This window comes from Triturus cristatus, chromosome 4_2 (genome assembly GCF_964204655.1).
Source record: "Triturus cristatus chromosome 4_2, aTriCri1.1, whole genome shotgun sequence".
Taxonomy (NCBI): domain Eukaryota; kingdom Metazoa; phylum Chordata; class Amphibia; order Caudata; family Salamandridae; genus Triturus; species Triturus cristatus.
This window is the reverse complement of record NC_140586.1, coordinates 629,451,069-629,476,809: the sequence shown is the minus strand read 5'-3', so window position 1 is coordinate 629,476,809 and position 25,741 is coordinate 629,451,069. Positions and strand designations below refer to the sequence as shown.

General features: G+C 44.0%; 1 protein-coding gene across 3 annotated transcripts in view; it reads right to left on the bottom strand.

Annotated features, from left to right (window-relative positions):
• DEPDC1 (DEP domain containing 1) overlaps positions 1 to 12,929 on the bottom strand; it is a 425,665-nt gene extending 412,736 nt beyond the window's left edge. For all 3 annotated transcript variants that reach the window (XM_085602294.1, XM_085602297.1, XM_085602295.1), the window contains exon 1: positions 12,747 to 12,929. In XM_085602294.1, the coding sequence (XP_085458420.1) occupies positions 12,747 to 12,794 (48 nt within the window). In that variant the 5' untranslated portion in view covers positions 12,795 to 12,929. The remainder of the gene's footprint in view (positions 1 to 12,746) is intronic.
• Positions 12,930 to 25,741: the final 12,812 nt, after the last annotated feature.

Genomic DNA, 25,741 nt, shown 5'->3' with positions numbered 1-25,741 from the left:
CTGCATTTAATAAGTACTAATTTTTTATAGGAACAGGTGGAAAAGTCATATTTCACCTCAAAATTATTTGTAATTTAAAATCCTCTTTAATGGTAAAGTCGGATTAAAAGTCACAATTCTGAAAATGCAATTTTTTAGAAAGTTACCATTTTCTTGTTGTTACCATTTGGTGCCTGCACTTTGTGTCCTGTGTCACATGACTGAATAGAGTGGCAGTGTGTATTTCTCTCATTTAGTGAGACAAGGGGTGGGGGGGGGGCTAGATGTTGACAAGATGTGAAGGGCTTAGCTGTTCCCTGCCCCTCTTACATTTCAAAGGGGCAGACCTCAGCACCCCAAAGAAGCAGGCACCAGTCTATTGTCACCCTAGATCTATTAGAGTCTGGGCAAGGGATGAAATACATTTGTAGAATTCTGATGTGGGGGGCAAGTCTCACATTTAAAGGCTGGCACCAGGTATAAATATTAGACCCTCAGACCAACTCTCCAGGTCACGCCTGAACTGCGGAGGACCCCCAGAGGACTATTACAATAAGCAACAGAGCACAGCACAAAAAATAATTTACTTTCTGATCAGTTCTGGTCGGATTTAAGTTTTAATGTCACATATACACAACATGTTCAAATCGAAGTAGCAAGAATTTATGCAGCACATATTTGTGAAAACGAGTTGACACAACGTTGTTGAAAACTCCACACCCAACACGTGTTTCGTCGCAAGAGCGACTTTTTCAAGGCTTGATAAGTCCGCATAATTAGTAGAAATGTAATATCAGGAATCACGAAACGTACTTGATCGTAGGCACGGCTAAGTCGAACCAAACTTTAAAAGTGTTTGGTAGTCAGGATCTCCAAATAACCCCTCAATAAAAATTCACTCTTTGTTATTTCAGTCATGAGGAGCTTAGTTCAGGCAATTTTTTTTTTTTTATTTCTGAAAGGGGTCCAAGTAGTAGTAACTGTAGTCCTAGGTAGTTCATCCAAAATTGTCAACTGAGGTTCCTAAGTATGGAACATTCAGCCCATTGCGCCCTATCAGATTTAGGTGCCACGCTGATCCAGACGTGTACCCGGACGAAAGACCCACAGAGGACTGCCCTGTTGCTGGATTGCAGGACTACTAGAGTGACTCCAAGGGCTAGGTGGCTGGTCTCATGTTCTGAGCTATAGGGACACAACAAGTTCCAACAACCTTGAACGCGCACCTGGACCTTGCTTGAAGTGAGTCCTGCCCTCCAAGGGGTGCCCTACCAGCCAAAAACACAAACTTGGTACTTGAACATTTTCTTTTCCACCAAAAACTGTCCTGAGAACTGACATTAGTCCAGGACCTTCCTGCTCGCTGATCTGCCAAAGGTGCATAGACGGTCAGCCTAACTTTGTGGTGGCTCCCGCTATTTTCTTCTCTGCAGCAGCAAATTCTGTTCAGCGGTTCCTGTCGGAAGGGATAGCTGCCTCGCGGAGCCCTCGTCTGCTACAGCCTGCAGCTTTGCCCCGCTGGATATTTCTGGCTTCCAAAAAAAAGTGTCAAAGTCTGACCATAGAAATCTTCTCAGCAACTTTGTCAAGTGGCTCCCCAATAATGATGCCTCCTTTTTACTTAACTTTACCTTCTTTGCAACTTTTTCTTAAAATTTCTTCCAAGTTTGAAACTAATACTAGACCAGACCCGATCCGCTACATGTAGCTGAACTGAGATCCACTACACTCGTCCTTAACTTTTATCTTTACCCCAGCCTTGCATGGCCAGGGAAAAGTCACAGTTGGAGTTTTGATCGGTTAGGTGCCATTTTTCACTATAAAATTTTTAATTCTTAACTCATTCTACTGATTGGATTTAATTTGTTTTGGAGTCCTAATATTTATTAAAATGTTCTCCATTTTTCTAAACTGGTGTGGGATTTATTGTGCGTTTTGTTTTCACTATTACTGTACGAGTGCTGCATAACTACTTTATACATTGCCTCTGAATCAGACCCGACAGCTTTTCTGCCAAGCTCCCAGAGGGTTGAGAGCAGGTTAATTTAATGACTTTCGTGTGAATTATCCCGACCGGTATTGTGGTTGTGCTTGAGAAAGGTCTTCACACCACCCACTCAAGCAAAACCCCAATTTCTTACAAGAACATTTCACAAAATATTAATTGACTTAGTCCAAAGCAGTTCCTTTAGGAATACTTTGCTATAGAATATGGACATCTTAGATAATTTACCTTTCGTGAGATTCAAAAATATTTGGACATGTGTGTGTGGGGGGGAAGGAGGGGGGGATGACTGAAAACAGTCTCAGGTACACAAATAAAAATAACAAGCATATTGCGTGTTCAGAGCATGATGCAGAGGGAAAGACTGAATAGACATAAGGCTTTGAAATTTCACACCCAAGGACCATATAAACGTGTAAATGTCACACAAGCATCATGAAAACTTTCCAACTATGCACGGCCAACTCCTTGTTGAAAAGACATTAGGCAAAAGAGGCTATGTACAACAAAGTATTAAAAGTCTCTTGTAAGCATGTGCTGAATGCAGTGTGCCTAGTTTTTTTTAAACACATTACAATCTCATCTGCGTTATTCTAAGAGAAACAATTTTTTTTGCAGATTTATATAGCACAAACTCGACCCGAAGGTATTGGAGCGCTTTACATGAGCACCAGTTACATTATACAAGGACACATTAATTTTTACATGGAGCCTGATTAGGCGGACAAGCGCTGCTCTGATGAAGATCTGCTGTAGTTCAGTACATGAGAGAAGACCCGCCCACTCCCCCACCAATATTTTTCTATGGCTTGTGTCTTTGTCCTTAGTAAATTCCTTAATAGACTTGTTAGTCCCTCCTTAGTACGGCCATGTCGTCATTTGTAATCTCCCATGGCTATTGGCCCCTTTACTTGGTTGTTACACGGTACATGTACTATTTGCTTTATTGAGGTTTTCCTATGTTAGGCACGATGGCGTGCTTCGCTTTACATTCAGCACGCCGTGCATGCTTTCACTTTCACATCTGCAGGCGCCATTGTTTTCTCAGCGCAGCATCCGTGTGCATCTTATTTGTTTCTGTCTATTTCAAGCTCCGGGCAGTGCGAAGCAGCCAAACCGGGACCGGTTACTTGACTGCCACTCATCGCCATATCTGGTTCCCCACTGAAATGCTGACAATGTGGGGCAGAAAGGCACAATGTTACCACATATGGTGGGTGTACACGACCATTCAGTCCTACTGGTAGTTCATACTCTTAAAAATTAGAGCTATTACTGCAGTAAAACTGCGACTAAACCACATAACTCAAATTCAGGGGTATACAGGAGATGACTGAATACCCCTTGACAACTGAGTAGGAAATTATTTACACACTTATGGCAGTAAAGGCAACTGAAAAGCATTTACACGTTTTGCCAGTGTTTCTTTAAAATACTTTTTAACTGTCATTTCACATCTTGCACTGGGCAGGCGTAACCGCATTCTTAACTTTGTTACAACCACTGCCGGTTTATGTCTGACAGTGACTTAAAAAGGTCGAAGGATCAAAAGGCCCTACACAATTATTCCTGAAAATCAAGTCAGGTTTTCGTTAAGTATTGCAGGGTATGAATTTGTATCCAAGATTTCTTTGTTTCCGTGATGCTTTATTAGAGACCAAATGAGAGATTGTTGGATTGAAAATCGCTTTGTTGAAACCTTATTCATTCTAATAAATACCATAGTAATAGCACATTTTGGCTTCAGTTTCCCTTTTCTGTGACTCTGCATTAACTTCAGTTATGATCTATGCAAGTGTGCTAACAGATTGTGCAGTAGGCTTTTCAGTCCATAGTTTAATTTACATATTTCCTAACGACCAAAGTCACCCTGATCTATTAGAAATATCCAGGTGATTTGAGGAGCATATCTTGAAGGCTGTATGAAGGAGCCAAGCAATGCCTGTAATTTCTGCCAGGTGTGCCCTGTACACAGCAGCAACGAGGGAGACATGGGAGAGAACCGTCCCCGGTGTTGTAGCTCCTCCTGGAGCCCTCCTTCATGTTTCATGTGTTGTCTGCCAATCAGATTCAAAGCCTAGCCCTGGGCCTTGCTACTTACTCGCCCTCACTTCAGCGAATCACAAAAGTAATATACATAAACAGGATCTTTGTCTTATTCCTTTATCCATAGGCACTGCAGCATTCAAGTACTCCTTAAATGTGAAGTAACAATTTAAAGCAAATGGAGGCTGCGCGTGGTTGGAGATCTTTCTGAACAAGCATTGAAAATGCAATAGGTCTCACACTCGTTTAAGTTAAAGCAATTCTGTTTGTAATTAGGCGGCTTTTTAGCTTTGCTTTTATTAGTGTTTTTCAAACTTTTATGTACATAACATGCATATGTATGTTATGCATGCATGCATATATTTGTATTTATTGAGAGGTAGAGAGTAGGAGAGTGAGTATGAGAGAGTAGTTGAGTGAGCGCAGTAAATGCTGGGTTGTACTTCTAGGGGTTGCACCCTCTCTTTCCTTAATACATGCAGTGAAATAGTTAAAACGGTGGGCGAGATGCCAACCCGAGAAAAGGCGTCAATCCGAGGGGCGTGGTAAGACAGAGCCAGAGGGTGGAGTGTAGAGGTCAAGGGTGGAGGTGAAGAGAGAGGGAGAGAAAGGAACACGAGAGAGAAATACATTGAAAGAGAACGGTAACCGAGAAAGAAATATTGTGAAATATTTCACCAGTGACGCCGGTGTGCTTAAAGATTGCGCGCCTCCCTTCCTCTCTCCACACACAAAATGTAATGTTTGCGGAAACCGGTGCAAATATTGCCACAACATGCCCCCATAAAATAGAACCTTAGAAACAATCTTGGGTTTGACTTATAAAGCAGCAAGGCCAAGTCATATATGATTAACAAAACAAAAGTGCTGCCAATGCTGCACTGGTTTACAAAAACCCTTTTGACAATGAACTGAATAAAACAGCTTCACTTTCAACCACTTTTTCCGTTGATTTTAATCAAAAATTCAATTCAGTACTAAATTAACTCATTAGTTAGCACGGTTTCATTAAGACAAATAGAACATTTCAACAGAATAGTAGAAAAACAGTGCATCATGAATATTTACATTACATAGACATATGAACACGACACTACCACTAACATACTGAGATCGATCACACAAACACACTAATCAATCATACTGTAAGACACTTCATAGTGACATTCAGTGACAGTTTTGGAAGAGGGCTATCGACAAATGGTATTTGACACAGTTGTAATGGTTGAAAAATATAGAATTAGGTTGTTAAATGTATGATTAGCCCAAAGCGAAGAAGAGGTCTACGCGTTTCGAATCCCTCAAGTTGTGGGGATTCTCATCAGGACCAAACGCTCTCTAGAAAATAGACAAAAAAGCTAAATTAGACCAAATGACCCTGGCACACTAAGACTTCCTTATCGCACACCTTAATCTTGAATCTTACCTGTCATTGAGTGACAGCAAAGGTGAGACTGTGGAAAGTCAACCTTTAAAAGAAACCTTAACAAAGACAGAAAAGGAAGAATAGGTCAGAAAAAATGTTGCCTAAAGCGCGAAGTCGTAAAGACACGGCGTTTAAAAACATGAGGTGCGTCTTACTTGTCAGCCTAACGTAGTGTATCCGTCGTGTATCTGTCAACTGGCGTGAGGGTTTGCGTGGGAACAAATTAGTCCAGGAAAAAGTCTCAACAACTTTGGATGAATGAGTGTTCTTACTTCGAAATGTTCTGGGTAACACTCTAAGAAAGAGACGAACCACAATGGCATGGGGTCATCGCGCCAGTACAACATGTGGGCGACAAACAGGATCACTGCAGTACTGATAGATGTAAAATAGCTTACCTTCCGATGCTCTTAATGAGGTTTTACGGGAAACCCTCGATCCGTGCGTGTTGCGCCATTGCAGATGAAGTTCGTTGTGAAACAGGGGAAGTGTCTCTTTTACACTTCCTGTGTTGGACCGCAGGCGGAGTCTGGGAATTGTAGTTTTGTTTGACGTAGGAGCTGGTTTCAGAAAAGAGATTCCAACGGTGTTGGTGTACCGGAACATGAGAAGGCTCATGGGAAGAGGAGTTGAAAAAGTTTTTTAACCGAACTTTATTGGCAAGACCAAATAGGCACATAGAGAGGTTCGTGAAAACAGTACAGTTTATTATGGTGGCCAGATTCGAAAAAGAGCACTAGTTTCGCGCACATATGATTTGAGGGGGCTTGATCAAGCCTCATTGTTAATAATATATAGCCCAACGGGGGCGGCAGTGCATTTGAAACGATGATGCTAAGCCTGGACGTGATCTCAATAATGTGTGAAATATGTGAGGACTGTGTTCGTATTCTGGGAACCTCAGTTCAAGGAGAATTCACAAGTTAAAGATCTCTGAGATTTCATTCAACCCGTCAACAGACGTGTTGAATTTAATTATCAGCATCGCTTCCCTTTTTAATAATTTGGCATCTAGGTCTCCTCCTCGACTGTCTTGTGTAACTTTCGAAATGACAGTCCATTTCACATCTTTTTCTGTGTGATTATTGAGATGCCAGTGATTGACCAGAGGGGCGTTTTGCACATTCTTGCGTATTCTGGATTTGTGCTGTTGAATTCTGAACCTTATCTCCCGATTGGTTTTTCCAATATATAGTTTGTCGCATGGACATAGTATCCCATAGACTACGAATTTCGTTTTGCAATTTGAAAAGGAATCATGTTTCCAATGAATTTCCTGATGGGTGAAATGATTGCCTTCCAAAGTGGACTCACAACAGACACATGTTCCACATTTATGATGGCCTTGGATTGGAGGGAGATTTAGAAAACTTCTCATATTCAGACTTTTTGTTTTAGGAAGCGCAGCTCTCACAATCTGATTGGCTATGCTTCTATCTTTCCTGAAAGCAAATAGTGGGGGTTCTTTGAGAGAGGGATCCAGATTTTTAACCAGGTGCCAATTTTGGGAGATGGTCTTTTTGAGCCAATTGGACGTAGGAGTAAAGGTGGACACGCAGACAATCCTGTCCATTTTGGATTTATCTCTCCTTTCGAAAAGTGCCTCCCGTGGGGTCCACCATGCACGTTTCATGGCTCTCTTCAGAAGTTTTTTAGGGTACCCTCTTGCTAAGAGGTTGGTTTTTAGTTTTTCAGCATGAAGGAAGAATTCATCCTTGAATGTGCAGTTCCGACGGATTCGTAAAAATTGGCAATAGGGCAAATTGTCCCGTAGGCTACGTGGGTGGTTGCTTGAATAAAGTAAAGCTTTATTTCTGTCAGTTTTTTTCTTATACAATGTGGAGACAAGGTGCCCTTCACTGGGGTAGATTTCGACATCCAAAAAAGGTATTTTAATTTTGGAAAAATTGGCACTAAACTTTATATCTGGTGTTCTATTGTTCAGCCAATTTACAAAGTCTTGCAGTTAGTCTTTATCTCCAGTCCAGGTTAGAAAAACATCGTCGATGTACCTTACCCAATGTCCGATGTAGATTGAAAAAGGATTGTTGTTGTACACGAAATGATCTTCATATTTTGACATGTAAAGGATAGCCAGCTCTGGGGCGAAAGGACACCCCATAGCGACGCCTTTGATTTGTAAAAAGAATTCATCCTTAAAACAGAAGTAATTATTTTTTAAGGCAAAGGTGGCTAGTTCCAAGATGAATTGTGTCGGGACTTTTTCGGGCTTGGGTCTGCTGTTTAAGAATGTCTCCAAGACTGCCAGCCCTTCGTCTTGGGGAATCTCCGTGTACAAAGAAGTCACGTCTAGAGTAACTAAGAAGTGTGTGTTTTCTTGAAACTCCATTGTGGCTAGTTTGATAAGGAAATCCGTGGTATCTTGAATGAACAATTTCACCTCTTGCATGAAGGGTTTGAGGAAGAAATCTACAAATTTCGAAATTGATTCAGTCAGTGATTCACAGCCCGAGACTATCGGACGACCCGGGGGATTATTTTGGTCCTTATGTACTTTGGGAAGTACATAGAAGATGGGTGTACGCGGGTTTTTATTTTTAAAGCCTGGCAAGCTCTGCGCTGAGGTGGGTGTGTTTATGTCCATGTAGCGCCGTGTGCAAGGCTGCAGCGCGTGTGGGCACCGAAGCCTGGGGGCACCGCTGTCACCACCCCCGCCGCCGGCAGCAAACACGCCCAAGTGCACAGACACACTCTGGGCCTCAGGCCCCGCCTGCAGGATCGGGAGGAACTGGATGTGGTCTGGAAATCAGCAGCGCAAGAAAATGCTAAACTAATCCAGGCGACAGAGAAAAGCCACGTCGACTTCAGCGTTTAATATTTCACCGTACCAACCCAACACCAATCCCTTATGGGTTCTGGAGCAGCGCGTCACTCGCCGAAAAAAGCGCCTCACAGCCTCGTTAGGGGTAGTAAGCACTTTATCAATGCAGATACAATAGAATACACCAAAGTAGCTACTTCGACAGCTGGCAGTTATTGTTAACATTTGTGACATAACTCGTCTTTTCTGGCAAGCCGCTAAATCTGGGGTGCACAACAAAAGGTCCAAGAGAGCTGCAAAGATGCCCCCCTATGAAGCTAACCATGACATAAATTTACAAACCATGAATGCCAATGAACATGATTTGCATACCCAATTGTTATCTAGGAAGTTGTTGGACACGCCTGCTCTAAAAACACTGAAAACTACATTTCGCTTTCTGACATTCTTAATACTCGGATCATATACTTTTTCCAGTCAGCTCACCCCCCCTCTTCACATTACACTTTCAAGACCACTCGGGAATATGTTGCAGCAGTACGTTTGAATATCCACCTGCGCGAGGTAGGTCTTCTGTATGTAGTACTTCAAATGCTACAATGTTCACCTGGCGCGTGGATTCTACAGCGATATTAACCACTGTCTGGCGTGTACGGGAAGCCAGATGGCCCATACGTGAATTGCGTCATCGCTGCATACCAACTACCTCGATGAATCACACAGTCAAAGTGAGTCTGCACAAATATAACATACCCGGCCAAGAGGCTACAGATCTCAGGACTGACACACCAACAGTATGCTGCAGCCTGACATGTGGCTATTTGTACGGAACAGAACTGCTGCAAATATGCGTAGCTCACACAACTGCACGTTCAATAAAGGAGGACCTTACACAAAAAGTAACTAGGCTACCAAGTCAGCTCGAAAATACAAATAAAGCTCCATTAAATTTAAAAAAGACAAACGAATCAAAAGTGTGATAGGTCGAACAGGCGTCTCATTTAAGAAGTAAAAGCTGTTTACTTTCCTGGAGATGAGCCGGTGCGCCATCAGGCAGTGTGTGCTTGCAAACACCATTTGGTGGCGTGGTAAACATGACCTTAAAGGAAGCTTCGTGCATCCTTGTGCAGGGAGAACATTTTGTGATCCTCTGTTCATGGGCATGCAGCTTACATATAACAAGCGGCAGAGTCAAGAACGAAAGCAGGATCTTTAAACCAAGATAGCTGCGGCTTCCCCTGTTACGAGAAGAAAACCAACAGTGCAGCTTCGGAGTCCGGGTCGGAGGAAGCGATCGACTGAGCAAGAAACCAATTTACAAGCACAGCATAGAAATATTTAAGCAGTTAAGTCCATGATCTCCGACACCTTACCGGAAGGAGAAGCGGCTGCAGATGTAATATTTGAAATCCCACCTAATGTAGATTTATCTAAGCATTTGACCAGCAGTGTCCATGTCGGAGGAATAGTGGATCTCAAAATCCGCTTGAGAACGTTGGAAAAACAAGGAAAAAAAGCGCTCGCCAGTCAGCCACTGTTTATTTTTGCAGCGCGCTGTCACTTTAAGCGTGATGCAAAAACAAACATGCGGCCTGCTTTCCCTCTGCCATGAAAGGTTTCTTGTCTTTATGGGGCCATATATCTGAAACACATGGCCCCATAAAGATAACAAAAGCTTTTACCACAAACGTAAACCAAGCGAGCTAGTCCAACTGGGACGGCCCTAAAAGAGAAAACTGTATGTCACTGGAAGCTCTTTACCAATCGCTGGCCACCGTTTAGCATAAACGGTGACGCCAGCCAATGGAAAAGAGGGGCGGGGCTTAAACCCCGCTAGTGAAATCTACCCTAACTCATTAAATCTCACCAGCGAGACTGCGCACGTCTGCGCAGCCTACGCCTACACCAGTTTTTCCAACTAAAAAAATAGAGCCCATAAACAGGCAAGGAGACTCTTAAGAGAAAAGCTATCCTTCTTTGTGAGAACGAGAAAGTCTCCATGGTTTTCCCCTTTAATTCTGTATCTTGAAAACTCACGAGGACCCCTCTCATCAACCCCACCCCCCCACTTTTTTAGGTCGAGCCAGAGCACATGCGCTGCTCTGGCGAGGATCGGTTGTAGTTCAGTATTGGAGAGAAGCCCCGCACACCCATATTCTTTTATTGGTTTTGTGTCTTTGTCCTTTGTAAATGCTGGCTGGCATCCGATTCCTTAATAGACTTGTTAGTCCCGCCTTAGTACAGCCATGTCATTATTTGTAACCTCCCATGGCTACTGGCCCCTTTACTTGGTTATTACACGGTACATGTACTATTTCCTTTACAGAGATTTTTCTATGTTAGGCACAACAAAGTGCTTCGCTTACATTCAGCACGCTGTGCGCGTATTCACCTTCATATCTAAGGGTGCCATTGTTCCCCCCTCCCTCCACCATCAATGCCCTTTGTGTGCCTTGTTTTTTCCCACGGGACGCAGTGTACACTTTATAACGTTCGCGTTTTTTAAATATTATTCTCCATGTTGGGGCAGCCCTCTCTATCTCTGCAGCACACACAGCGCTACGTAATCACCAGCTGCAGCCAGTGCTCCTACTCAACATCAGTCTTCGTCACTTTCAGGCACGCAGCCGGCCATAGATGAGGGGGAGGAGGAAGGATCTGTAGACTTCCCCGGGACGAGGGTAAGGTAAGCACTCCCAATATAATAACTCAAAATTGGAGGGAAAAGGTGCGTCTTTGTCTAAATAGCAGTAGTTTCTTAATATTGGACAACTTTTCATGTATGTTCCTCTTCATTAGCTTGCCGACTGTTTCCGCATATCCTAACTATACCATTTAATTACCCAGCTGCGCAGACTGAAACATCTGCACAATGTGTGCTCTGCTTTTTAGGCAACATGGGGTGTGGAGCCAAGTAGCAGAGTCACGTAAAAGTAAGTTAGAAGGCTCGAAGACAATGAGCAGGAAGATAGGGAGCAAAAGAACAGAAAGTCATGCAGTTTGACAACTGTTTACCCACTGTCACACTAACACAGTCACACGCTCTCCCATCTGGGAACATAATTTCTTACAAGAACAACAGTCAAGAATTCCAGGTGCTCTGCCGCTAATGAAAGAAGTACATTGAGCTCACAGTGTGCACACTTTTACGCAAGTACATTTTCAATGTTAACTGGTAAAGCCAGATGAGCTGTCTGGTGTTTCTGCTGCTCTTCGCCCGAGGTAACATATCTATTTGGTTCCTCTCCCCACCCATAGCACCTGAGCCAGCCCTCCTCACTATGGAGGAGTTTCAAATGTTCCGGCTCAGAAAAGTGGGGAACGGGACCCCAAGGAGAACCCTGCTGCCGTTTTCCTGGCCCAGCAGAAGTGCATGACGACAAGTATCAACAACAACAAGAGCTTCAGTATCCTGGAGAGATACCCAACTCCTTGACTCTCCATCTTCACACCCTTCCTCCATATCCTAAGATACTATTATCCCTTCGCATTCCATACTACTAAACCTTCCTTGTACTACCTACTAGTCCCTTCTCACCTATATCCACTGAACGCACATCTTGCCCCTCCCTTTTCAAATGACCGCCTGACCCACCTGACCACTGATTCTTACAGTCAACTCACCTGCTCCCACATTCAAGAACTCCTCCGCTAATATATCAAGGCCCATTATGCAAACCCGCCTTGTCTTTCATTTCAACCTCTCTGTACCCAAGAACACACCGGGCCATTGGCATATAATGCAGTATTTCTTTCACAGATTATTACTTATGCTCCATATACAAGTTATCAGAGGGTTCCTTCAACAACCGCAATGCTTCTACGTGTGCCTCCCTCAAAATCCGACCCAAGTCAGCATACCACAAACTCAGTAAAAGACACTGTAATTTACAATGCCAATAGCTCAAACTCCAGAAAATGCGAGATCGCCTTGCATTGCAAATGCTGGTTTTGGTAGGCACGGGGAGATTAAGTGATTTGCCCAGAATCACGGGATGTGGAGTCGACTCCGAGGCTCGAACCTTGGTTTCCCAGCTCCCAAGTCGGCAGTCTAATAACCCGATTTTCATTTGGCACAGAAAGACTTCACAGGAGGAAAGCCCACTTTATGTCTACAAAAGAGGTCTGCGGAAGTCGGCATTAAATTGGGTCAGTTTTGAGCAGTGCGGGACTGACAAGAGGGAGGTGGTTCTCCAAACTTGTGAAAACCCCGTGGCCAGCACAAATGCAACAAGCGTGGGCCAGTGAAAAAGTGGCGTCGTTTCTTTCTGGACGCTCTAGTACGCGAGATGGTTAGCTTGAATGGCGAGCATGGGATTCCTATATGGGACACAGCATGCGTAAGAGGCTTCGACGGAAGAACCACACGAAATGACCGGAGGGGTTGGGACACTAGGCGTGCACCGGTGAATAGTTCGTTCTCTATACTCAGTTCATACCATTTGCCCAAGCCTTCCGAGTTCCTGGGTTACCTTGGTCTCTAACGAGGAACTAGGACAATCACCTACCAACTTTGTCGCCCGGTAGGGTCCCGGTGTCACGATTCGGCTCTCCATGGCAGCGTGGACCCCAAACACTGCGATCTCTGCCCCAGGCTCTCAGCGCACTAACCCACGAGCCGCAGCGGTAGTGTCTCCTTCCTGCGCTGCCAGCGTTGATTCTGTTTGAATGTTCGAGCCGTGCAGGATGCTATTCTCTGATTGGAGGAGAGTGTCTCACGTGACGGAAACAGGAGCTTGAACGAGAGAAGACTGTTTATTGCCTCGGCTGGAGGGTTCGGTGGCAGAAACGTCCATAGCTTACTTTATTGTCATGCATGCCTATAGAAACAGAAGGGAACCGTATATGTCACATGAAACTGACAGGATGTGCCGCTTCTCGGATACAGAATGCCAGGTTTCTGACGCTCTCACCCACAGGTTATGGCGCACGTTGATGTTGTTTTCTAGCATTTTCTAGGATATATGATAAATGAATGATCTTGTTCTGTTTTCGTTCTGTTGTTCTTTATGTTACATATATTAACAAATGCAAAAGTGTCCATGTAAAAAAAACAAGTCAATAGATCTGGCTTTTTGTTAGGGTAACATTCTGATAATATTTGGACAACTTTGTGTCTGTTTCTCCACAGCTGACATAGAAAGAAAATCCTACAATAAAGCAACATCGTGGCTACAAGAATATGAAAGCTGGTAGGGGGCCAATTGTTGAACAGAGAAAAGTATTATTAAAAGGAATCAGAAGATGACATTTTGTATTGGAAGCTGTTAATTTAAAAGGCTGACACAATACCATATATTGTACAGTGTAGTAAGTACTATCCTTTTATATGTTATTTGTTGAGGACGCGTGGTCTTCCCTGTCGAAATGTTTTCTAACTCACGAAAGAGAGAGGGACCCCAACAACGAAGGGGAAGGGTACCAACAATGACCAAAGTCTAAAAGAAAATGCCCCTCGGGTAAATCTCATGCACAGCACTTCACTTTACCACACACAACCTTTATACACCAGATAGATGAGAACAATGAACAAAGAGGAAATGTAATCAAACAAATAAAAAAACATTAATTTATTCACAGTATCATTTGGAACACAGTATACACACATATTTTGTCAGGTTATTGTGACCACTCCTAACATTAAAAAACAATACTATTCATCAATATACAATACCCTACAACCTATATCAGTTAGGAAATATAAAATAAATTAATATACACAATTGGGAACACACCAAAGGAAAAAGTGATTCCTATCATTCAGAAAACACTTCATCAGTTTAGGTATGGATCAATTTTTGATTACTAAGATCATTATTTCAACTTATTCCAATCAGTATAATTGTCCCCTCAAACTTGATGAGGTTTCCTTTTTCAAAGCATCGACGCGTTTCGGTGGGCAATCGGTATGCAGCCAACACCTTCTTCAGGAAGACAACATTTGTTCCCAACAGTACTATTAAAATCTGAAACAATACAAATAATATGAAAACAATTGAATATTAACGTTAAAAACGTTTGCTCATACATAACCTCATTGCTCAAACATTCTTCAAAAACACTGGTGATAAAGTGCCACCAAATAGTGGCATTACATTCATCTCATGAGAACAGACATACAACACACCAAACCCTAAGGCAAATTAAAAGGGCATTGAGTCCCCATAGATAGTGTACCAGGCTATTATCATTACACTGCCTTGATCTTTTTGAGTGTCAATAAAGATCTCATTTGTACATTATTGACCACATGGGTTTACTCTATACTATAGGGCATTGGCCTCATAGCTCCAACAACCATTAAAGAGCTCTGATAAACTCTAATATGCATCAGGTAATTAAGATACTCATAATTAATAAAATACCTGAAAGTCCAGGGCAAAAAACGCATCCAAAAATGACTGCAGACCAGTATTTAAACAGCCAAACTCTGTATTCATAAGAAAAGAGAACACAGATCCAATTATTTATCAAAGATATATAAATAACCGTCCCTCTCTAATTTGAACACTTCCTGATATCATACCTCTTATAAGATCCACTATCCCCACTGTGTGGGCACTGGTTGGTAATAATCGGCCACCTTAGCAATTATACGAAAGGCCAATGTTTGTATCCCTAAATAAAGAGAGCACAGTCCATTTTCTCTGTAAAGGACATATATATGGCCATGATTCCCTGCTCTTTTTAAAACACAGACTGACAGCGTACCTTTTTTTCAATGTCCACTGACACCAATATATGCAATGATTAATATTTCTCAGCCACCTCCGGTCCAGAGGTTTAAACGTTTAAACGCTAGTAAAATATACAAAATGCCCAAAGATAGATAGGGACAATAGAATCTAATCTTTTAGTACCCCGGTTATCTCAACTCAAATTTTCGGTGTATAGCCGCGGTTCGTTTAAAGTCCATTAGTGAAAGTATGAATAGATGTTTGTAATGTAAATGAAGATATGGGCTTCTGGCATGGATACTTTGTTAATGACTATGCCATACACCGAAAATTTGAGTTGAGGTAACCGGGGTACTAAAAGATTAGATTCTATTGTCCCTATCTATCTTTGGGCATTTTGTATATTTTACTAGCGTTTAAACGCAGTTTTTTGTTTGTCCCATTAGACAATATTTAGGGGTGATTTTTTCTCTGGACCGGAGGTGTCTGAGAAATATTAATCATTGCATATATTGGTGTCAGTGGACATTGAAAAAAAGGTACGCTGTCAGTCTGTGTTTTAAAAAGAGCAGGGAATTATGGCCATATATATGTCCTTTACAGAGAAAATGGACTGTGCTCTCTTTATTTAGGGATACAGACATCGGCTGTTTGTATAATTCCTAAGGTGGCCGATTATTACCAACCAGTGCCCACACAGTGGGGATAGTGGATTTTATAAGAGGTATGATATCAGAAAGTGTTCAAATTAGAGAGGGACGGTTATTTATATATCTTTGATAAATAATTGGATCTGTGTTCTCTTTTCTTATGAATACAGAGTTTGGCTGTTTAAATACTGGTCTGCAGTCGTTTTTGGAGGCGTTTTTTGCCCTGTATTTTCAGGTATTTTATTAATTATGAGTATCTTAATTACCTGATGCATATTAGAGTTTATCTGAGCTCTTTAATGGTTGTTGGAGCTATGAGGCCAATGCCCTATAGTATAGAGTAAACCCATGTGGTCAATAATGTACAAATGAGATCTTTATTGACACTCAAAAAGATCAAGGCAGTGTAATTATAATAGCCTGGTACACTATCTATGGGGACTCAATGCCCTTTTAATTTGCCTTAGGGTTTGGTGTGTTGTATGTCTGTTCTCATGAGATGAATGTAATGCCACTATTTGGTGGCACTTTATCACCAGTGTTTTTGAAGAATGTTTGAGCAATGAGGTTATGTATGAGCAAACGTTTTTAACGTTAATATTCAATTGTTTTCATATTATTTGTATTGTTTCAGATTTTAATAGTACTGTTGGGAACATATGTTGTCTTCCTGAAGAAGGTGTTGGCTGCATACCGATTGCCCACCGAAACGCGTCGATGCTTTGAAAAAGGAAACCTCATCAAGTTTGAGGGGACAATTATACTGATTGGAATAAGTTGAAATAATGATCTCAGTAATCAAAAATTGATCCATACCTAAACTGATGAAGTGTTTTCTGAATGATAGGAATCACTTTTTCCTGTGGTGTGTTCCCAATTGTGTATATTAATTTATTTTATATTTCCTAACTGATATAGGTTGTAGGGTATTGTATATTGATGAATAGTATTGTTTTTTAATGTTAGGAGTGGTCACAATAACCTGATAAAATATATGTGTATATACTGTGCTCCAAATGATACTGTGAATACATTAATGTTTTTTTATTTGTTTGATTACATTTCCTCTTTGTTCATTGTTCTCATCTATCTGGTTATAAAGGTTGTGTGTGGTAAAGTGAAGTGCTGTGCATGAGATTTACCCGAAGGGGATTTTCTTTTAGACTTTGAAATGTTTACTAAGCAAAAAGTGTGGTGTTATAACACATCCCCACATTGCACCTCAGGTGTTACACCATTTTCTCTACTTAGAGGTAGAGAAGCTCACACAAGCCTCTTTCCCTCGAGGTTAGATAGGCGGTTAAATATTGTTACCACTTCAAAAGGGAAACTTTTTCCAAAGTGACACAATCACAACACAACATGAAAGAATACTTTGACTACAAAACAATGTGTCTTTTCAACCATTTACAGAAGGTGACTGGGTACTCATAAAAAGTCAGATGAAAGTCACCAATGGACAATCCACCTATTCACTCCCTGTCCAGGTGGAAAGGGCTGGCAAAGCTTTTGTGTTACTAGCGGGAACAGGGTGGTGGAACAAACGTCAATTAGTCAGATCGACTCCTCAGCAAGCCAACATTATACTTGGCAAGTGTAAACCTGATTTGGAATTTGATTGTGCCACTTGGGTGCAACCATGTACTTTGGTGCAGTCATCTTCATCTAAGGTTCATGTTTCCGCTTCTACTGAGGAGGGCATTTCAAGTAGTTCAGTTGATCCTTTTCCCATTTCAGGCAGTACCTCGTTTTCTAACCTTACTGGCATATCAATAACAAAGTCCCGTCACATCAAAATGCCTATGAAATTTGAGGATTTTGTGATGTATTGATTCTGTAGTTTTAGCTTATCATATTGTTAGATTTCCAATGCTATATGATGTTATATTTATCACTTATGCTTACTAGTATGTAATTTGTCATGACGTGTACTTCTATTCTTATCTTTCCTTTGGCATTGTAAAAGGGAAGGTGATGTAGTAAGTGCTATCCTTTTATATGTTATTTGTTGAGGATGCAAGGTCTTCCCCACGCTCCCTCGAATGTGCTCTTATGAAGTCCCTCGGGGTTCCTTGGCTACGGTTCGGTTCCACGGCAGTTCCTGCTGCTGGCAGTTCCGGACCAGATGCCTTGGAACGTCTTGGGCTTTTCATGACAATAAATCTACATGAATTCGTACACCTCTTCAGTGCTTGCTTACTTACCACATACAGTTGATACTTTTGAACAAGATTAGGGTATTTGAGGGATTTAAATAAAATATTTATGTTAATTAGTCTTTGTGGGAAACAATCCGGTAAATTCAACATTTTATCATGACAGCAACGTAAAACAAATAAACTCACAAAGGTATTTATTGAAAAGCACTGAGCTTTAATGAAAGGCTAGTCATTTTCCTATAATTAATGTAAAGTATCAAACAAAGTTGATACAATTTATTTTATAGTCATAATTTAGACATAGCTAATAAATACAAGTGAAAGTAAGTGTCCGGTGTTCACACGTGATATACACTGTGAAGAGTTCATTCCAGTGCATCACACAAAGGGGCCGATTACGATGAGTGTCAGTTTCAATTCTGAGCGGCTGATTACGTTACACGCGGTCGGAATTGAAACCAGTCAATCATTCCAGCTGTATTCCGACGGCCTCCGGGAGCCCATCTGCTTATCGGAGACCGACCCTTAATCCAAATGGAAGGCATTTCCTCCTTCTATATTACGATGCACGGTTTCCGGCTGTGTTTCCATGTCAGCCTTTCCAACATAGATACCCTGTCGGAAAGTGTAAAGTGTGTTTGAAGGCCCTTGGCAGGGCCCCCTTCTGTTTTCGGCGTCTGGTTGGGAGCCGAGGGGGCGCCATAGGTTCCCCCTTGTTGATCCCTGCACCTTGTGGTGTACAGGGTGCAAAAATGAACACAGACTCCCATTCCTCTATGGGAGCTTAACACAAGCTCTAATAGAGGAATTGGAGTATGCGACCACACCATGTGCGGTTGCATCGTGATTTGGCGGTTGAGACCGCCCGACATGGAAATAAGCCCCAAAGTGTTTATTCATACTACCCTGATCGACATAATAGTCAAAATCATTTGAAAATTCATAAGGTATTGTTGACCACGTTTTGGTCCCCTCTCCATACAAGATCATCATCAGGAAGAGACAAATATCGAAAACAGACCAAAATCAGTTTGGAAACACAGCTGTCAATACATAAAAGAGATAAGGAAAGGAGATTAGTGCAGGATAGGGGGTTGTATTACAATAATAGCATGTTAGTACAAGTACTGACCATGCCATACAATACTCTTAATAATCTACAAAGGGTCTAGTAGGAAGAAAAGCAGAAGAATTAGGAGACATGATCTTGCAGGTGCAAGACACTAGGAAGCGACCAGAGTCCTAAGTTATTCATCCAGAGCAACTGCCCTCGGATGATCAAGATGAAATAGGCAGGAATACCCAGGTAAGTAGTGCAGTGACTCAAGGTGCTGGTAATTGGTAGAGTGGCGGGGTAATAAATAAATCAGGGGATCCAGTAAAAGTGTTACAGAATACAACGTGTGATTACCTAGAGATGCCAAACAGATAGCTGTCAGGGGAGTGAAGTCAGGTACAGTTCATGCACAGTGGCATTGTAACTATAGAACTGGGCAGTACCAGAGCAATTGGCCTAGGTTTCCAAGGGAGCTCGGGAATGTTAGTGTGGGCTGCCTAATTACAGGCAGTGCCCGGACAGAATAAGTGTGTGTGGTCTCCACTGAAAAGAAGATACAGATGAGACCCGGTTTGAGTCGGGTGGTGTCTCCACTGATGGGTGAACACAGGCAGCTGGCAGTCACCGTGCCACAAGCAACAGCTTGGTTACAGTTGACCAGCATCTCGGGGTGGGCAGATATTGACGAATGCCAGTGCTTAATTTGAGCGCCTAGTTGGTCGTGATGACCACTGGCATTAATTTTTGGGGACCGGCACATATTTTTCCACAGCAGACATTTGCCGAGAGCAAGAGAGGGGAAACACACACAGTAGAAAGACAGAGGAAGAGGAAGGTGGAAAAACTGTCATAAAAGGAGAAACAGGAACCTGCAAACGTGGGATAAACTGTCTGGAAGTATCTAGTAGAGGATTAAACAGGCATGATGTGGATTCAAGACTATGCAGCCTTGGTATTCAGTGTGTCGACATTTAACAGCACTGGTTGCAGACTTCTGCGCAGAGCTTTGAGCACAAACACTCATTGTTTTACAAATTAAGCACTAACACTTATCAGCCTGTTGAATTGGCCAGATTTAAGGGGTTGGGCCCGAAAGTGGAGTCCAGAAGGAGGCGGCAAGTCGTGGCCATATTGGAAGCGGTATAAAGCGTTTCATAACAAGCAACGTGGAATGCATGAATTTGTGATGAATTGTTGTTTACGTTTTGAAAGCATCACTGTTCGAAGCTATGCACCTTTGTTCCCAGTGGCTATAAACTATGAACTTCTCCAGCGCAAAAATAAGGTCCCATTGTAGATCAATAACAATAATCCTGTTTGGGTGGGTGACAACGAAGATGGCCACTTAGTAGAGCGGCTCTGTCACCGACCACTATTTCCCTACATCATCTGACATCCATCCATCCGTCCTCTCGAAGCCATCGAATTGTAGCTTATTGATTCCGTGGTAGAAGGGACCCGAATGAGCCCAGCAGTGTCGGAGGAGGCAGCGGCGTAGAGCTTGGAGTCAACGCAGCCTGGTTGGCAGTGAGCGGCACCGCCCTCACATTCCCCGTGGATGCCGAGGAAATACGTGGGCGGCAACCGCGGATGTCGTCTACATTCCAATGACCCCAAGCCGAAAATCGAGTGCCAGAGCGGAAAAACGCCCCAGAGGCGTGTCTTTCACCCTGATACTACCCGTTGTGGACCGGATGGTGGCTATAGCCAGCGGGAGCTCTATTTCTGCCTCCTGGGCCCCGGACATGCCTGCTACAACTCGGCATGCCTGTGGCCTACAGGGTTGACGCATGCACGGCCTCCTTTCCCTCCTGAGACTGCACAGGGGATTCTATTCGGCCTGCTGCTATTTCAACAAGCACTGGAAGGTGCAATACAGTGCTTTTCTCCCAGAGACGCCGCCTCAATTGGAGCTTCTGCCTCATGCTGCTACTTCTAGTTATAGCACTGACCCTGGATTAAACACCCGAGAACCGTACCTTCCTGACTGCCTCCCAGTGCCCCCTTGGTGAGTCTGGGCCATTAAAAGAAGGACCTCCTGGGCCTCTTGTGGGGATGTGCAGAGGTGGGGGTAGGAGACCTGGTTGCAGAACTGAGGGAAAACCGACAGGCTGCATGGTGTACCTTTTACCCACCAGCAGGTGGCGGTGAGTACCCTCCTCCTCCCATCTCCCGATTCTTTTATCCAGGTCCTATTCTCCAGTAACTTAAAGAAGACACCATGACGGGGGTAAAGGTCAGAGAGGCGCTCAGCAAACGAAACGGGACCACTTTGTCTTAACAGAGGCTGTTGGGCCTAGTGGTATGGCTCGAGACCGGACGTCGCCTGTACGGCCACCTCCATCAGGTGGGGGAAATCCTTGATGCTGTAGAATATCATGGTGGTGATCCAGGTCATAAAGTCCTCGCTGGAAACAAGAATGAGGTATCTCCGATGAGGGCAGATCTGCGGAACTTGAGCTCACAAGTGAAGAAGATAGAAGACACTACTACCTCTCTCGGCCTAAACACTAAGACCTTCCAAAGCCAAGTCCACAATCTACGAGAGGCTAAGACCGTAATAGAGGTTCAACAGGCAGACTTTGAAGGTAGAGCATGGCGCAAAGGGGTCCGCAGTAGACCGTTTTGTCGAAGAGCTGGTGACTGGGAGGCTGCAGCCTCGAGGCCTCTCTATCTATTTTTCAGGGGAACATCCCACTGGATCCAAGAAGGGCGCCCACGACCGGGGAGAGCCGTGGTCCTATTAAAGCCCAATTTTGAATTTCAGAGACCGGGACATGATATTGCAAACAGCTTGCAATGCATCCCCAGTGACTTTTGAGAAAGCGCAAATCACATTTTTTTCCAGACTTCAAGCTCAAGGTTCAGAGACAACGCCGCCGCTTACTCGAGGTGAAAAAAGTGTTGAGGGACAAGGCAATTAGGTACGCAATGCTCTTCCCGGCTAGATTGAGTGTGGAAGCGGAGGAAAATACATGTTTTTTTAAATCCCCTGAAGAGGCCTGGGAGTGGTTGGACAGTTGGAGAATCATTGGCAAGCCGTGAGCTATGAGCCACCATGCACGATGGCCCTGCCGCTCAGGAGATCCATCAGGGCAACAGGCCCGAGACACACGTCAAGAGGAGATAATGGCATCTTCTGAACACGATCCATGAACAGAACACAACAGACTGTTTTGAACTATTTGCGTACTCTGGGCCATCTCACATATGGTACTGTGCACGGCATAGGCCAAGATTGATGAGCCTACCCCAGAGTACTGAGCTGAGGGGGGCAGTGAACCCATGAAGATGGGTGAAGTATGTAGCGGCAATGGGATGGTAGAATTGTGAAAAATTCAATTGACATGTTTCACACTGCTGTGGGATTTAGCTGTGCTCTTCGGTGCCAGGTATAGGGGAGGCTGGGAGTACGATACGTTGGGTGGTCCACAGCTCCATCCTTGGTTTCATTTTGGGGTGGGGTGATGGACCCTCTTCAGAGTTCGGGAGCGGATAGTTTGAGTTCGCCGTGCAGGGAAGTTTGGTGGCGGGGGGGTTCAAAGCTTGCGGGGAAGATGGAAAGTGGGATGGGAATGGGTTGTGTTGAATGTTCTGTTATTTTTCTTGACGACAGTGCTCCGCATATATTGCTAAGTAGGGACCACTCTGTATTTTTGATGTGCAAACAGGCCCATCACCGTACGGTTACCGACCCCACTAGGCTTCAAGAATGATGCGATCAGTTTCTGATATCCGCATTCTATCCTGGAATGTGAACAGATTAGGAGACAGAATCAAACAAGGGCTAATGCTACAATATATTAAACGACATTGACCTGAGGTGGTCCTCTTACAGGAGACACATCTGATGGGTAACACTTGTAAAGCCTAAACCGTTGGGGTTAGAAGGTGGTAGTACACACAGGTTTCACAACAAACTCCAGCGAGGTAGGCATCTTACTTAAACAATTGCCTTTGACGGTGAAGCAATCCTGGGCTGACCCCCTTGGCAGATATGCAGCCCTCTCTTGGATATGGGGGAGAGAAACGATTAATATCCTATCAGTGTATATCTCTCAGGTCTTCCAGGCCTGGGTGGACTCCTGCTCAAACTACCTACGGTTGAACTTCTAATGGGGGGACTTTAATATGACCATGTGTAATTCACTTGACCGTTTACCCCATGCCACGCAACCCCTTCCCATACACACTTAACAGATTTCTGCATAGCAATGAGGTTGATAGATATATGACGCGCGCACAATCACAACACTCAGAACTTTACATTTCACTCAGAGGCGCATGGGAGTCTCTTCCGTATCGATCTCCTACTTACTTTGGCCCAATGAGTCTTGCGATTCTGAGAGGTGCACCAGTTGGCTAGGGGGATAGCTGATCCCTCCCCCATTTGGGCCTTGTGTTGCGTCAATAAACAGAGAACCAACATGGGCATCACTTTAAACCCATAGTATCTGAACATCCTGAGTGCTAAGAACAGGCCTAAAGAAGGCCTCAGAAAATTATTTTAAAGAAAACAAACTCTCAGTGGACTCCTCTCAGACCTTCTGCAAAGCATATAAGAGGGTGAAGTACTCTCACTGATGGTAGGGCATAAAAAGGAAAAGAGGGCAGCAATTGAGAAACTCGAGAGTGGCATCCTTGCTGTAGAGGCTCAGTTACGTACTGCTACCACAGTTGACATAAAGAATGAGCTGGACCTTAAACTATAGGCATATAAGGACCTTACTACTGATGGCACGGAGGCTAGTTATCGTGCTACTCAACATCGTCTATATGAACTTGGTGACAAAGCGTGAAAGCTGATAGCATGACTTGATGGTAAGAAAAGGGTGAATCGATGGATTACTGAGAGCTCTCAGGGGACCAGGGTGTCTCTCACGGATCCACAAGATATTGCGAATACCTTCTCAGATTACTGTGAACACTTATGCTCCCCAGTCGAGACCACAACTAGGTGTGACTCTCACGACCTTCTCCGTGATTTACGGCTTCCCACCCTCCCCATTGACGACAGAACGTTCATGGAGAGTGACCCTACAGAGGAGTAATTTTGTACAAGCGATTCATAATATTGCGCCAGTGTTAGACCTGTCAGCCCTTTGGGTGGTCCCTCCTCATCATTATTTATTTTGTCCCACTTTTGCCTCAAACCCAGTTTGAATTTTTCCTTTTTGGGAACCACCAGACTTTTTAGTGTTGCTGCAGATTCAGGGAGCCATTTTAGCTACCCCTGAAACTTCTGTCTGAGGGCCTGGAGCACAAAATGGTGGCCACCTGTGACATCACCAGCATCCACTGGAACCTACCAGCACCTTCCAGAACATTCCAGGAGATTCCAGAACTCTGTGACAGTTGGAGACCGTTTAGAATGTTGGGAGGATAAGAGAGGCAGTTGGCAGTTGAAGCTGGCAGTTGGCACCTGACTGGTGAAGAGAGAGGAGCACAACAGTGAAGGAGGAAGGAGTGAAGCAGCAGGGGTGGAAACTTGTGCCTGGAGTGGGGTCCATAAACCCACCCTTGATACTTGTCCCTACTGATGGATCCCAGCCTATAGCCCTGTGTGGGAAGAAGACAGAAGAAACTTATCCTAAGGACCTGGACAGCAGGAACAGGCCTTAGAACCAAGAAAGCAGCAAGATCCTGACCTGGAAACTGGTTTCCCTGGAGTCCGGCGTCGAGTAGCCTGAGACCTGGAGCCCGAGGTGGAGAGGCGGCGCTGACTGAAGTAGCAGACGTCGTACCCGGAGCCGCCTGAGGTCGTGAGAGGGCGCCGACGGAGGTCGTGAGGAATACCAGAGGTCGAGGAGGGAGTGAACCGAGGTCGAGCGAGCGGCATCATCGGAGGAGTGAAGTCCGCCCTCCGGAGTCGTCGGAGACCGAGGTAGAGGAGCACCGGAGGTCGGGAGTGAGGATCGCACTCCGGAGTCGCCCGGAACCTGTGTGGAGGAGCACCGGAGGTCGGGGGTGAGGATCGCACCCCGGAGTCGCCGGAAGTCGACATCGAGGCCAGGCCGGCCGACGTCATCGGAGCCGAGAGCGCCATCGGACCGGAGCCGCCCGAAGTCGACATCGTGAAGAGACTGCCCGACGCCGTCGAATCGGAGGTCGAGATCGAACCGAGGCCACCGACATCGGACCGGAACCGCCTACCGGCGTCGTCAAAGAACTGACATTGTGCCGAGGCCGCCGAGACCGAACCGGAACCGCCTCACGGCGTCGACACGACTCCAGCGGCGTCGGAACATCAGAAAAAGGGCAGTAAGTGGAGTAGAGGGCGCCTAAGGCCCTGTGGAGACCTGAGAGACTGCTCTAAGGGGCTAGGGAGGTGCTGAAACCAACCTGACTGTGCCTGGGGTGAACTGGGACTAACCTAGAGAGGTTGTGTGGAGAGAGAAAGCCAGGGCACTGGTATTCCCCCCTTTGATCTACCTCAGATTAGGCCTCAGCCTTGTCCCAGCCAGGGAGTAGCCCCCCTCAAGCCTTCCACAACCCTACAAGCTGTGCCTGGGCCCTATCAGCCCTTAAGAATTGAAGTGTCATCTGATTACATGAGTGTTGCTGTATACTTTTAATTATTTATTGGGGGTACTGTATTTATTGAATTTTTACCTATTTATTGCTGCACTATATTTATAGGTCCACAGGACTTGTTGGTGTACAATATTTATTGGTACAGTATTTATTGCCTCAAAGTATTTAATTGTCTGTATATATTGCACTTGTATTTATGCCCTGTTATTTATGATCACCCCTATTTATTTAATCAAACAGCCAATATTTATTTGACCTGCACTAATTGAAACTTGTATATTGTGATTGACCTATTTATTTTTCCAATCAGCAACTAAGAGAAAAAGATAAAGGAGAATATTTTCATAATTTTTACGGTGTAGAGTCGTTTTTGGAACGGATGCACGCATGGTTATTGTATGGGTATATTGTATGCTTAGCACTGCG